Source organism: Carcharodon carcharias, assembly GCF_017639515.1.
Source record: "Carcharodon carcharias isolate sCarCar2 chromosome 36 unlocalized genomic scaffold, sCarCar2.pri SUPER_36_unloc_1, whole genome shotgun sequence".
Taxonomy (NCBI): domain Eukaryota; kingdom Metazoa; phylum Chordata; class Chondrichthyes; order Lamniformes; family Lamnidae; genus Carcharodon; species Carcharodon carcharias.
The window spans coordinates 1,497,660-1,512,907 of record NW_024470726.1 but is presented as its reverse complement, the minus strand read 5'-3'; the positions used below and the strand labels follow the sequence as shown (position 1 = coordinate 1,512,907).

The window sequence follows — 15,248 nt, the reverse complement described above, 5'->3', positions numbered from 1 at the left end:
ATAATGGTGACCATGAAACTATTATCAATGGTCGTTAAAAACCCCCATCTGGTTCGCTCATGTCCTTACCCGGTCTGGCCTACACGTGACTCCGGACCCACAGGATTGTGGCTGACTCTTAACTGCCCCTCTGAAGTGGCCGAGTGAGACGGTCCAAGGGCAATTAGGGGTGGGCAGCAAATGCTGGCCTCGCCAGCGACACCCAGGTCCCACGAAAGAATAAAACAAACCATCTCATCTCAAGAACTTTTACAGTACCACTGCACCCCCCCCCACCCAAAAAAAAACAATTAACCATCTTGAAATGTTAGTACACAGGTACGGCAAGTGATTAGGAAGGCAAATGAAATGTTGCCATTTATTGCAAGAGGAATTGAGTATAAAAGTAGGGAAAGTGTTGTACAGGGCCTTAGTGGGACTACATCTAAAGTATGCAGGTTTGGTTTCCTTACTTGAAGGATAGAATTGCGTTGGAAGCAGATCAGAGAAAGTTCACTCAATTGCTCCTGGGATGAAGTTGGGGTGGCAGTTTGTCTTATGAGGAAAGGGTGAGCAAGGTTGGGCCTGTACCTGTTGGAGTTTGGAAGAATGAGAGGTGACCTTATTGAAAGAGGGGACTTGATAGGGTGGATGCTGAGAGGGTGTTTCCCCTTGGAGTCTAGAACTAGGGGATATAGTTTTAAAACTAGGAGTCACCGTTTTTTTTTTTAAAGGTTTTCCATTTAAAACTGAGATGAGGATTTTTTTTCCCCTGAGGGTCGTCAGTCTGTGGAATTCTCGTCCCCATAGAGCAGTGGAGGCTGGGCCATTGAAGATATTGAAGGCTGAGTTAGACAGATGGTCGATCGACAAGGGAGTCGAGAGTTGGGGGAGGGGGGGGCAGGAAATTGGAGTTGAGACCACAATCAGATCGGCCATGATCTTATCAAATGGCCGAGCAGGGCTGGAGGGGCCAAATAGCCTACCCCTTCTAATTCTTGTGTTCTCGTGTATCCTGCCTTAAATACGAAGACCAAAATTCTTCGCGGTATTCCAGGTGTAGTCTCGCTGAAGCCCGTTGGCAATTGTAGCAGGACTACTTTTACCCCTGTACTCCAGCCCCCTTGCAACAAAAAGCCCAACACGCTATTTCGAGCTGCTTGCTGTACCTGCATGCTAACTTCCTGCGCTCCTTGTGCAAGCACACCCCGAGTCCCTCTGAATGTCAACGCTTACAAGTGTCACGACTCTCCTAGCTGGCTGAGAAACTTGCCGGGGGCTGCAGACCCATTTCGCATGGGAAATCTCTTTTCCTTTTCTGTTTTACCAGAACACTGCAGCCTCTCCTGGTCCCGTTTGCCACACCTTTTCCCTGTTAAGTCATCAGCATTTTGGCCCCTAGCATAAGAGGGAAGGAATTGTGGTTGCGCACTGTCACTCTAAAATCCACTCTGGCAGGAGCAAGTAGCTCGGGTGTTTGACAAACGTGCATCGCGATCCCCGGTGGTGCAGTTTTAACATGTAATTTTTCTCTCGTTTTACTCTTTCAGTACTGCATCCACTCAACAGAGCAGCAGTCTGTCATCTTCCTCAGGGCGCACTTCAACTTCAACCCACTTGGTAAGCTTTTTTTTTAACACCCTTCGTAGTCGTCTTGTTCAAAGGAGTGTGCACAAACCAACCCTTGACCTTCCTGTACTGCTCCATCTGGCTAATAGGTGCATTAGCCAGGGTGACTGCTTGTTTATCTTGCTGTAGAATCCTGGACAATAGGTGCAGGAGCTCCTCCATCTGCACAGGAGCAGCTTGCATTGATGTAACACTTTAACCTGGTAAATTGTTCCATCAGTTGATGTACCTGCTCCTAATGTCTTTTTTTTAATTCATTCTCGAAATCTGGGTGTCACCGTCCGGGCCAGCATTTGTTGCCCACCCCTAATTGCCCCTTGAGAACCAGCACCTTGAGCTGCTCCAGTCCCTGTGGTGTAGGTACACCCACCGTGCTGTTAGGGAGGGAGTTCCAGGATTTTGACCCAGCGACAGTGAAGGAACGGTGATATATTTCCAAGTCGGGATGGAAGGGAATCTGAAGGTGATGGTGGGAGTCATTTGTGGCACAGAAGTAGGCCATTCAGCCCATCAAGTACATGCTCTCTTGAGCAATCCCATCAGCCCCATTGCCCCCACTCCTTCCCCGTAGCCCTGCAAGCTCGGTTCCCTCAAGAGCCCATCCAATTTCCTTTTGAAATCATTCATCTGCCCTCCCACCCCCCCCTCGTGGGCAGTGGTTTCGGGTCTGTGTTTTTTAAAAAGAAAAGCTCTTCCCCTCAACCTCCCCTGCATCTCTTGGCTAAATCCTTAAATGCGTCTCCCTAGCCTTTGTACCAACAGCTTATCTAAACCTGTCATCTTGTACACCTCTATCAAACCTCCCCTCAATCTCCTTCGCCAATCTGGCCCCTCACTAACGTCTTTACCTGGCCTGGCCTCCATGTGACTCCAAACCCATAGCAACATGGTTGACTCTTAAGTGCCTTCCGAACAAGGGCAATTGGGGGCGGGGCAATAAATTCTGGCCTAGCCAGCGACGCCCACATCCCACAAACAAATTTTTAAAAAAAAACTCCCAAGAGAACAGGCCCAGCTTCTGTAACCTTTTAACCTTGTTGCTAAAAAAAAACCCTCATCCCTGGAACCACCCTGATCAATCCCCTCCGCACCCCACTCAAGGACCCTCGCGTCCTTCCTAAAGCGTGGTGACCAGAACTGGATGCAGTACCCTAGCTGGGGCCTAGCCAGAGCTTCGTAAAGGCGCTTTTGTTCTTCTTGCCCCTCTTGTCTGTCTGTGGTCTACAGTTCCCTCGTGCACTTGCTGACCTCATCGTCCTCCAAGGCCAAGGTTGCTGGTGTGGGCGGTGGTGTGGAAATCGGTACTGGTGACCCCCGCCTTTCTTCCTCCTCCTCCTCCTCCTCCTCTCTTCTCCCCCCCCCGGCCCCTAAATCTCCAGTTTATCCGCCTAGAGAGATCAGGGTTCAGCTGCGACGGGAATAGTGGCCACTCGGGGCAAGATATCGAGAGAGCGCAAGAATAACATGCAGTGGAAGTGTCCCAGCAAAAGAGAGCGCCTTCTGGAGAGACGGGGGCAGGGGGTATGACGCCAAGTTCGACACAGCACCGGTCTTCAATTCGTCAGGGTCCGCATGAAGTGACTAATTGTGTGCGTGGCTTTAAGTTGAACTGAGATATTTATTTTCAAGTGGATCAAAATGAGTGTGCCTGGTGGTGCAGGAGTGCATAGCTCATCGTTTTTATTTAAGACAGCATTTAGTTCAGGCAGACTGTCTGCTGAGGTGAGACTTGATGAGTCAGGCATTACAGTGTGTAAACTTGACTAACTTCCTTCAAGACCTTTCAATGTCATTGGACGCAGCCTCTTTACCAATGGGGCAGATGTTTATTAAAAGCCTTCAGATGCATGTGGGAGTCAGAAGACCTGGATTTTTTTTCCCCCATGAGGTGTTGTTTGTTGCACCTGTGTTTTCTCCAGTTGTGACTCCCTGCTGCCTTACCTCTGCTGCATCAGGTTTCCTGAAGTCAATACAGCAGATTCTCCTTGTGGTTCCCTCAGCTGCCTCCCCTATCCCCTTGGAATCCTTATTGGAGCATCTCTCTGCGCTCCTCCAATTCCGGCCTCTTGCACGTTTACACCCCCCCCCCCCCCCCCACTCCCCCGTCAGCTTCTGTCACTCCACCATTGGCAACTGTGCCTTCGGCTGCCTGAGGGCCCCCGAGCTCTGGAATTCCCTCCCCAACGTGCTCTCGCTTTCCCCCTTAAAGCCGACCTCTTTGACCCAGCTCCGGGGTCACCCATCCCTGATATCCCCTCACGTGGCTCGGGGTCAGATTTTTGACCAGTCGTTTTTGCGAAAGCAGCTCGGGACGTTTTTACTAGACTTCAGGAGCTATGAAGATGCAAATGGATAAAAGCAAAAAACTGCGGATGCTGGAAATCTGAAATAAAAATACCTGGAAAAACTCATCAGGTCTGACAGCATCTGCAGAGAGGCATATAGTTAATGTTTCGAGTCCGTATGACTCTTCACCAGAGCTAAGGAAAAATAGAAAAGAGGTGAATGGAGCTGAGTTGTGAAGGGTATATTTTTAAAAAATGAGGGAATGTGCACGAATTTGTTGCAAGGAGAAATTTGAGAGTTCCTCTTACTTTGACTTAGGTACAAAATGGTGAACTGGACTGACGAATTGCCTGAACTGCAGAGGCACAAATTCTAGGATCAGTCAGAATGTAGTTCAAAGGGGGCATCTTGGTGGGGGTGGCAGGGGCTGGCGAATGGGGATTTTGCAGGAGCCGTGCCTTTTGTAACTTGCAAACATTATGGCATTTTTGCACCTCGGTACATTGTCTTGCCGTTTCACCAGGTTTTCCGAGTGACCACCCGCTGCTAACCTTCTCTGTTTATTTTTGAACGTTCTCCCCTGCAGCACACAAGTGTGGAAAGCGAAGTGAGCCTTCACTCGTCCCCTAGCACTTTCGCCACGGCAGCAAGCACCGTATCGGTGGCTCCGTCACCGAGCGTCTCCAACACCCTGGGAGGGGTCAGCAGCCTGGGGCTGAGTCTGGTCAGTAACTCCACTGTGACGGCATCATCCCGCAGCTCTGTTGCAACTACTTCAGGTAATGGACCGGGAGGAGCAGAGCGGACCCAGGGGGAAGGACTCCGGCAGGAAAGAAAATATTTACTCTTCGCTTCCCGTCCCCTTCCACTAACCAGTGGTTTTCCACCCCCACCCCCCACCCCATCCAATGGCCCAAAAGCAGTCCTAACTTGCAGCACGTCCTGTTCTCTTAGTCCCCCTCGCTGACCTACACTGGCTCCCCATTCAAGCGACGTTGTGACTTTAAAATTCTCCTCCTCGTTTTCAAATCGTTCCACATCCTTGCCTCTCCCAATCTCTTCAGCCACCCCCCCAACCCCACAACTCTCCGATGTCTGTGCTCCTCTATTTCTGGCCTCTTGTGCATTCCAGTTATAATTGCTCCATCGTCGGTGGTTATGTCTTCAGCTGCCTGGGCCCCAAACTCTGGAATTCCCTCCCTAAATCCCACTGGCACCCTTGCACTTGCTCCCTCGAGCTCTCCTCCTTTGGAAGTGCCTTAAGACCAAACCCTCCGTCCTTAACCTCTCCTTGTGTGTCTCAGGTCATACTTTGCTTTCTAACTCTCCTGTGCATTGCCTTGGAAGTTGGCGGGGTTGGGGGGTGGGGGGGGGGGGTCGGTGGGGGATTTCATTATGTTCAAGTTACTGTATAAATGAAAGTTGTTATAGTAGCGGCCTTGGAGTCAGAAGGCTGTGGGTTTAAATCCCGCACCAGAGTATAAAAATATCTAGGCTGGCGCTCAGCGTCAACAGCAAGAAAGAGGAGGTGCTGTCTTTCAGATGGGAAGCCACACCGAAGCTTGGACAGCCTCTCTCCGGTGGACCCCCACCGGCATTATTTCGAAGAGGGGTGGCGGTAGAGTTCTCTGAGGTGTTCCTGCTAACATTTACCCCTCAGCCACTTTTTAAAAAAAAACAATGGCCTGGCCATGTATCTCGCTGTTGCTTGAGACCTTGCTTTGTAATTTCCCTTCAGTCAAACAGTAGCCAAGTATTATTGTGACAAACACTGGGATGTCAGAACATAATGTCTTTAATAGTCAACCAGTTGGACCCTTAAATGATGAAGCTAGCGTTTGTAGCCTAGAGATTTGAGACTTATTGAACTTGGGACAGTTTACCATGGTGATCTATTAGTTCAGCACAATAGCTGCTACACTGCCTTAATATTAAGATTAATAATGAGAACCAAAGGTGGCTGGCATTCTTTATTTCCTTATTAAGCTTCTGGGGGTTTAGAAACTTTACCCGTCTCAGTGGATGTGATGAGCAACTTTTAAATGTTTCTTCCTGGGGTCTGAGTATTGCTGGCTTGGCCGGCATTTTGCCCTTGAGAAGGTTGTGGTGAGTCACTGTCTGTGTGGCATAGGGACACCCACACTGCTGTCCACCTCCGCGCCCCCATAAGTAGTTTTGACACAACTGAGTGGCTTGCAGGCGGAGGGCAGTTAAAAAAGCCGAGCATGTTGCTGTGGGTCTGGAGTCGCGCAAGAAATAGGAGCAGGAGTCGACCCCATGGTCCCTGCAGCTTGCTCCGCCATTCAACATGATCTTGGGCCCCGAAATCCATCTTTCCGCCCTGCTCCCCGTATCCGTTAATTCCCTGAGACCCCAGCCTTAAAATGTGTTCAACGATGGAGCGTTTGCAACCCTCCACGGGAGAGGAGTCCAAAGATTCGCAGCCCTTCAAGTGAAGAAATTTCTCCTCATCTCCGTCCTAAACGATTGGCCCCCTTGTTCTGTGACCCCATGTGTTTTAGATTCTCCGACCAGCGGAAACAATCTCTCCTCATTCGCCTCTTCAGAATCTTGTAGGTTTCAATGAGATCGCCTCTTATTCTTCTAAACTCCAGAGAATATAAGCCCAATTTATTCAGCTTCTCATCCTAGTACAACCCCCTCATCCCAGGGACCAATATAGTGAACCTTCGCTGTAACGCCTCCAGTACACGTATATCCTTTCTTAAATGTGGAGACCAAAACTGCGCACGCTGTTCCAGATGTGGTCTCACCAAAATCCTGTACAACTGCAGCAAGACTTCTTTACCCTTGCTCTTCAATCCCCTTGCAATAAAGGCCGACAGGCTAGACTGGAAAAGGATGGCAGATTTCCTCCCCCGCAGGGCATTGGTGAATTGAAATTCCCACAGCTGCCTTGGTGGGCTTTGAACATCTGGATCTTTAGTCCAGGCCTCTGGATGAAAAACGCCGTAACATTACCACATGCAACTGAACCACTAAAATAGGATGAATTGGCTAAGATTTGGGATGAGAATAGTTTTTTTTAATGGAACAGGGACCTGCTCCCCATACCGCTTGACAGGAGATGCCTGTGTCTGCCATCTGTCTCGCAGAGCGTTCACTCTTTCCCTCAGGAGTTGCCTGATGGCTATTGAGTGACTGCCCTCGGTTGAGGGCGGAGTCTCAGTTCGAGGATGACCGTCCGGGTGCTGGGAGATTGACCCCTCTGTCCCAAGTGCCCAATTGAGGCTCTGAATCCCCCTGTGCAATAACTGCTTGACATTCAACACTGGCGGCCTTATTCAGTCTGCACGGGCGGCTGGAAGATGTCATCCAGCACTGTTTGAAAGCAGCTGTCACTTGCAACTGTAGAAAAATCTTTATTGCATCTAATCCAGTGGCACATCTGCCCTGGGGGTGTTTGATGGGGACAGTGTAGAGGGAGCTTTACTCTGTATCTAACCCCGTGCTGTACCTGTCCTGGGAGTGTTTGATGGGGACAGTGTAGAGGGAACTTTACTCTGTATCTAACCCCGTGCTGTACCAGCCCTGTGAGTGTTTGTTGGGGACAGTGTAGATGGAGCTTTACTCTGTATCTAACCCCGTGCTGTACCTGTCCTGGGAGTGTTTGATGGGGACAGTGTAGAGGGAGCTTTACTCTGTATCTAACCTTGTGATGAACAGCATGTATTAACATTTAATTTTCATGATTTCCAGGGAAGGCTCCTCCAAATCTTCCTCCAGGGGTTCCACCATTGCTGCCTAACCCATACATTGTGGCACCAGGTCTCCTTCCTGCATACCAGGTGAGGAACACGGCGGGAACACATGCGCACAAGTTTCTCTCCCCTCTTGGCATGGCAAATGGCCCGCTCTGTAAATGGGTACTACAGTACATGGGGGTGCATTTCCCTCATTGAGCGCCAGTACATGGTTGGTGGCACTGCTGCTCAGTTCCTGCCTGAGCAAGTGGTTAAGTGCTTCCTCCCCCCCTCCACAACATCACTTCAAATCAAAAATGCAACTCAGGGAGAAAATGGAGGCTGAGGTCCTTTGCAGAGTACTACTCGGGATAGCCCGGGGTAAAAGATCAAGTCCCACACGGCCCAGGTGTGAAGGGCATGTTTAGGACCAGTGCCAGAAAGTGTTTGATTACCCTGGGCTGATTTGGGGCCCTGGGGGAGTTTTGATGGCGACAGCGTAGAGGGAGCTTTATTCCCTCGGCTCTGTATGGCTCCCCTTACCAGACTGACCCCTGGGATAGTGGGATTGTCTTGGGAGAAGAGATTGGGAAGACTGGGCCTGTATTCTCTAGAGTTTAGAAAGAGAGACGATCTCATTGAGCCATACAAAATTCTTTCAGAGCTCGGCAACACAAGAGGAATGTTTCCCCTTGCTGGGGGTGGCGGGGGGGGGCGGTCTAGAACCGGTGGGGGGCACAGTCTCGGAAAGAAAGGTCAGCCATTTAGGACCGAAATGAGAAGGAATTTCATCGCTCGGAGGGCGATGAATCTTTGAACCCTCTGGAGTAGAGAATTCCAATCACTGAGTATGTTCAAGACACAGATGGATAGATACCTACTTACTAAAGATATCAAGGAATACGGGGGGTAGTGCAGGAAGACGCGTTGAGGTAAGAGACCCACCGTAATCTGCTGAATGACGGAGCAGGCTCGAGGTACCAAAAGACCACCTCGCGTCTTCTCCAGAGCCCACAGCCTTTAAAGCTTAGCAGGAAGAGGCGTGAGAGTGGGTGAGTCGCTCTTGTCGAGAGCCAGCACAGACGCCACAGGCCGCATAGCCGCCTCCTGCGCTGTAAACCTTCTCTGATTCAAGGCGTTGAATTTTCCAGATGTCCACAGTGCTCTGTGTGAAGGCGCTGTAGCTGGTGAGGGTGTTGGTAGGGCTTGTACGATAGCTAGGCTGGCACTAGGGATGAGGGAGGGTCCAAACTGAGCCACCTTCATTCCAAGCTTTTCTCGGGGATGCCCTGCTTCTATCCCACACACAAAATTCAAATAAATCCTAGGTTGTTGCACATTGGAGCTCCCGATTATAACCGGGCCGGGACTGGGAATCGAAGGGTCCCTATCGCCTGCCGTCTGACCTTCCACGCAACAAACTTCACTTGTTCAGAAGCTGCTGTCAATATTGGACATGAAGCTCATTGAAACTGTATAAGACATTTTACTGTATCTAACCCCGTGCTGTACCTGTCCTGGGAGTGTTTGATGGGAACAGTGTAGAGGGAGCTTTACTCTGTATCTAACCCCGTGCTGTACCTGTCCTGGGAGTGTTTGATGGGGACGGTGTAGAGGGAGCTTTACTCTGTATCTAACCCCGTGCTGTACCTGTCCTGGGAGTGTTTGATGGGGACAGTGTAGAGGGCCTTTACTCTGTATCTAACCCCGTGCTGTACCTGTCCTGGGTGTGTTTGATGGGGACAGTGTAGAGGGAGCTTTACTCTGTATCTAACCCCGTGCTGTACCTGTCCTGGGAGTGTTTGATGGGGACAGTGTAGAGGGCCTTTACTCTGTATCTAACCCCGTGCTGTACCTGTCCTGGGTGTGTTTGATGGGGACAGTGTAGAGGGAGCTTTACTCTGTATCTAACCCCGTGCTGTACCTGTCCTGCGAGTGTTTGATGGGGACAGTGTAGAGGGAGTTTACTCTGTATCTAACCCCGTGCTGTACCTGTCCTGGGAGTGTTTGATGGGGACAGTGTAGAGGGCCTTTACTCTGTATCTAACCCCGTGCTGTACCTGTCCTGGGTGTGTTTGATGGGGACAGTGTAGAGGGAGCTTTACTCTGTATCTATCCCCGTGCTGTACCTGTCCTGGGAGTGTTTGATGGGGACAGTGTAGAGGGAGTTTACTCTGTATCTAACCCCGTGCGGTACCTGTCCTGGGAGTGTTTGATGGGGACAGTGTAGAGGGAGCTTTACTCTGTATCTAACCCCGTGCTGTACCTGTCCTGGGAGTGTTTGATGGGGACAGTGTAGAGGGAGCTTTACTCTGTATCTAACTCTGTGCTGTACCAGCCCTGGGAGTGTTTGATGGGGACAGTGTAGAGGGAGCTTTACTCTGTATCTAACCCCGTGCTGTACCTGTCCTGGGAGTGTTTGATGGGGACAGTGTAGAGGGAGCTTTACTCTGTATCTAACCCCGTGCTGTACCTGTCCTGGGAGTGTTTGATGGGGACAGTGTAGAGGGTGCTTTACTCTGTATCTAACCCCGTGCTGTACCTGTCCTGGCAGTGTTTGATGGGGACAGTGTAGAGGGAGCTTTACTCTGTATCTAACCCCGTGCTGTACCTGTCCTGGCAGTGTTTGATGGGGACAGTGTAGAGGGAGCTTTACTCTGTGTCTAACCCCGTGCTGTACCTGTCCTGGCAGTGTTTGATGGGGACAGTGTAGATGGAGCTTTATTCTGTATCTAACTCCGTGCTGTACCTGTCCTGGGAGTGTTTGATGGGGACAGTGTAGAGGGAGTTTTACTCTGTATCTAACCCCGTGCTGTACCTGTCCTTGTATGTTGACTTATACTTGGGCACATTCTGTTAACTTTCCCTTTGTCCCAGCCTCAGGTGTACGGCTATGACGATTTGCAAATGCTTCAGACCAGGTTTCCTTTGGTAAGTGTTGCCCTTTCTGAAAGGATTTGTTTTATTTTTCTGAGTGATATTTGATTGTTCTCGGGAGCAAGGGCCTTCAGTTCTGGTCACCCTTTGCAAACACACTGGCTCAACCCCAACTGGACCACTGCGTCCATCTCTGGGCACCATACCTCAGGAGCAATGTAGCCAAGATTCATGAGAATGGGTTCCTGGGTTGAGGGACCTCAGTCATGTGGATAGATTGGAGATGCTGGGATTGTGCACCTTGGAGAAGAGAAGGTTGAGAGGAGATTTGACAGAGGAATTCAAAATCGTGAGGGGCCTGGACAGAATGGAGTGGGAGAAACTGGTCCTCTTGGTGGAAGGATCAAGAACGGGAGGGACGCGAGATTTAACTTAAGAGCAAAATACTGCGGATGCTGGAAATCTGAAATAAAAGCAGAAAATTCTGGTAAAACTCAGGTCTGGCAGCATCCGCGTAGAGAGAAACGGGGTTAATGTTTCAAGTCCGTATGACTTTTTCAGAGTTTTAGCCATACGGACTCAAAATGTTAACTCTGTTTCTCTCTCCACAGCCGCTGCTAGACCTGCTGAGTTTTACCAGCATTTTCTGCTTTTATCAACAATTTAAGGCGATTGGTGAAAGATGAGTAACTTTTTACACAACAAGCAATAAGAATCTGGAACGCTCTGCCTGTGTGTGTGTGTGGAGGGCGGAGGAAGGGTCAATCAAGAGTATCGGATTATCATCCGAAGAGGAAAGAATTTGCGGAGACGACGAAAAAGCAGGACTCGCCAAGTTGCTGTTACGAAGAGCCAGCAGGGACTTGATGGACCGAAGAGCCACCTCCTGTGCTGTCGCCATTCTATGTGGGGAAGCTGGGACTGTTTTGAAGGCAGCGAGCTGGTGTGATCTGGAAGGTGCTGCCTGAACGGGCGGTGGAAGCTCGTTCAATAGGAGCTTTCAGAAGGAGAATCTGATAAGTATGTGAAGGGGTAAAATTGGCAGGGCGACGTGGGAAAGAGCAGGGACGAGTCGGTCTACTTGGATAGCTCTTTCAAAGAGCTGGCACAGGCACGATGGGCCGAATGGGGCTGCTCCTTGTGCCGTCCATTTGATGACTTTATTGCCCATCCCTTAGGAAGCTCTGAGCTGCTGGTGGTGAGCTGCCCTCTTCAGGTAACATGAGGTGCTTGCTGGGCTTTATAGAGGGCGTCAAGGGGCAGCAGTGTAGTCACAGGAGTGGCATCTTGGCATGGAGCAGGCCAGGTTGCTGTACCTTTCATCTTTCGTGGCTGTTAACTTGCAAATTTCGTGAACACACGTTCACCAGCTGTCAGGGTGGGTTGGAAACTACCAAGCCGCTCCTGTAGCCATCCTTTTTTTTAAATTCATTTATGCCAGGCCAGCATTTATTGTCCATTCCTAATTGTCCTTGAGAAGGTGCCAATGAGCTGTCTTGAGCCGCTGCAGTCCCTGTGGTGTAGGTACACCCACCGTGCTATGAGGGAGGAAGCTGCGGGATTTTGATCCAGCGACAGTGAAGGAACGGCCGATATATTTCCAAGTCAGGGTGGTGAGTGACTTGGAGGGGAACTTCCAGGTGGTGGTGTTCCCCATGTGTCTACCTCCCTTGGTACTTCTAGATGGTGAGATGGTCTTGGGTTTGGAAGGTGCTGTCTAAGGAGCCTTGGTGAGTTGCTGCAGTGCATCTTGTAGATGGTACACACACTGCTGCTACTGTGCGTCGGTGGTGGAGGGAGTGGATGTTTGTGGATGCGGTGGCAACCAAGTTGGTTGCTTTGTCCTGGATGGTGTCGAGCTTCTTGTGTTCTCGGAGCTGTACTCAGGCAAATGGAGAGTTTTCCATCACACTCCTGACTTGTGCCTTGTAGATGGCGGACAGGCTTTGTGGAGTCAGGAGGTGAGTTAGTCGCTACAGGATTCCTAGCCTCTGACCTCCTGTAGTCATAGTATTTATATGGCTGGTCCAGTTCAGTTTCTGAACTGTGAACCACAGGATGTTGATAGTGGGGGATTCAGCGATGGTAATGCCATTGAATGTCAAGGGGAGATGGTTAGATTTTCTCTTGTTGGAGATGGTCATTGCCTGACACTTGTGTGGTGTGAATGTTACTTGCCACTTGTCAGCCCCGAGCCTGGATATTGTCTGGGTTTTGCTGCATTTGGAGATGGACTGCTTCAGTATCTGAGGAGCCACGAGTGGTGCTGAACATTGTTCAATCATCAGCGAATATCCCCACTTCTGACCTTATGGGTAGAAGGAAGGTCATTGATGAAGCAGCTGAAGATGTTTGGGCCGAGGACACTTGCCAATCACCTTAAGTCAGTATCCCTTCATTCTCGACCCTTCTGCCGACGGGAGCAGCTTTTCCTTATCTACTCTGTCCAGACCCTTTGTGATTTTGAACACCTACCAAATCTCCTCTCGGCCTTCTCTTCAAGGCGAACGACAGCAGCTTCTCCAATCTATCCAGAATCGCAGAATTGTTACAGTGCAGGAGGAGGCCATTCGGCCCATCGTTTCTGCACCGGCTCTCCGAATGAGCAATTCACTTAGTGCCATACCCTGCCTTCTCCCCATAACCCTGCACATTCTTCCCTTTTCAGATAGCAACCTAACTCCCTTTGTGAATGCTTCAATTGAAGCTGCCTCCTCCACACAGAAAGCTGGTGCATTCCAGACCCTAACCACTCACTGCACAAAAAAAGTTTTTTCTCGTATCGTTTTTGCTGCTTTTACTCACTATTTTAAATCTCTGCCCTCTCGTTCCCAATCCTTTCACGAGTGGGGCCAGTTTTTTTCCCTATCTACTCTGTCCAGGCCTCTGATGATTTTTGAACACCTCTATCAAATCTCCTCTCTACCTTCTCTCTCCCAAGGAAAACGGTCTTAACTTCGCCAGTCTATCCTCGCAACTGAAGTTCCTCGTTCCTGGAGCCTTTCTCGTAAACCTCTTCTGCAATGCCTTCACATCCTTCCTAAACTGCGGTGCCTAGAACTGTACGCAATACTCCAGCTGAGGTGTTTTATACAAGTTCAACATAACCTCCTTGCTCTTGTACTCCATGCCCCTATTAATAAAGCCTAGGATGCTGTATGCTTTATTAAGTGCTCTCTCAACTTGTCCTGCCACCTTTAATGACTTATGCACATACACACCCCGGCCCTTCTGCTCCTGCACTCCTTTTAGCGTTGTACCTTTTATTTTGTACTGTCTCTCCATGTTCTTTCTACCAAAATATATCGCGCCTCATTTCTCTACATTGAACTTCCGCTGCCACATGACTGAAGTCCCTCATCACCAAACCATTCTCATAAATTTTGCCTGCAATCTCTCCAAAGGCTTGATGTCCTTCCTAAACTGTGGTGCCCCAGAGCTGTGCGCAGTACTCCAGTTGGGGCTGAACCGGTGTTTCATAAAGGGTGACCAGAACTGAAGTTTCTCCCTGCTAGTTGGCGCTGTCCATCTAAATGAGATACTAAACCCCTCTGGCTGTTTGAGTGGGTGGTGTGGTGCTCCCTGAAGAGCAAAAGGGACCCCACCACCCAGGCAACAACCCTCCCTCATCTAACAATCACCCCAAAGAAACTATGTCGAGCTTGACGCTCATGGGATCCTGCTGTGCATAAAATGGATCCGTCCGCAACTTTAAATGTCGTTTGGTAGTACAGAAATTGATTATATCCGAATAAAGACATTTTCACAGAATCTTAGTGCAGAAGAGGCCCTTTGGCCCATTGAGCCTGCACTGACACGTGAGAAGCACAAAAGTTGTCGAAGCTTTTTGCCTTGCACTCAGGACAATCACAAGAATACTAATGTCAGGAAGCAGCAATTTTATGCTTTGAGAAGAGAGTGCTGATTGGTTGGCAAGTGGATTCTGGTAGAAGTGTTGCATTGAGAATGCACCAGTTAATGGTGACTGACAGTTAACAGCCAAGCATTGCTTGAAATCTGAACCAGGCAGCTTGACTCTAATTGGTCAAGGCATTGCCCTGAGGAATGAACCAGCGAATGGCTGTCACGTATTTTGTGCAAGATGAAAAGCTTTGACAAAGTGCCTTTTGTCAGCAACACTCGATCTTCAAATGTATGAAGCTGGTGACTGTGTAAAAAAAAAAATACTTAATTCTAAATAAATAAGGCGCTTTGCGATGTCTGACGGACTTGAAGTGCATGTCTCGATCTGCTCTGTTGACGGAAGAGTGAAAGCTGACTTAGAATTCGCCGGAAGTCGGCTATCTAACGGAGGATATTGTCGGGACCCGCGGCCGTGCTGAAAGGCCTTTGCGATGCGGTCCCCTCCGCGTGGGTCAATCACCAGAGGACAGTTCGCCGTGCCAGGGCACAACAAGGAATGAGGGCTCTCTCCGGCTGCGCTAAGCAGCATCGGGTGACGCTGTGTTCGTTGCGCTCCTTTGCGGTTAAGTCGTCCGCTCTCCTGGGTCCCCATTTGCCACCAAGGTCTTTTTGTGACGTTGAGCTTATTTGTGTCCCGATGCCCGTCAGTAGCTGACCGAGTGGTGCCAACTTGGGAGGGATGGCTGGGCCGAAGCCAGGTGCTTTCCTGCGGTAGGGGGCTGGACTTCGCCTCAGGGCTGCCTTTTGTTTTTTTAATCTGGCGGAAAGGGAAAGGCGCTGAGAGTGGGTTGCGTCGATGGCGAGGGACTGGAGGAATTGCTCCCTCAGAGAGGCTGAGGGCCCTGTTCC

General features: G+C 49.9%; 1 protein-coding gene across 9 annotated transcripts in view; it reads left to right on the top strand.

Moving 5' to 3' along the window:
* The window catches only part of ubap2l (ubiquitin associated protein 2-like), a 117,435-nt gene that overhangs the window by 87,668 nt on the left and 14,519 nt on the right, over positions 1 to 15,248 (top strand). For 8 of the 9 annotated variants that reach the window (XM_041181595.1, XM_041181594.1, XM_041181590.1 and 5 more), the window contains 4 exons: positions 1,530 to 1,599; positions 4,481 to 4,673; positions 7,615 to 7,703; positions 10,476 to 10,529. In XM_041181595.1, coding sequence (XP_041037529.1) covers positions 1,530 to 1,599; positions 4,481 to 4,673; positions 7,615 to 7,703; positions 10,476 to 10,529 — 406 coding nt within the window. The remainder of the gene's footprint in view (positions 1 to 1,529; positions 1,600 to 4,480; positions 4,674 to 7,614; positions 7,704 to 10,475; positions 10,530 to 15,248) is intronic. The other variant, XM_041181587.1, reaches the window with a different exon arrangement.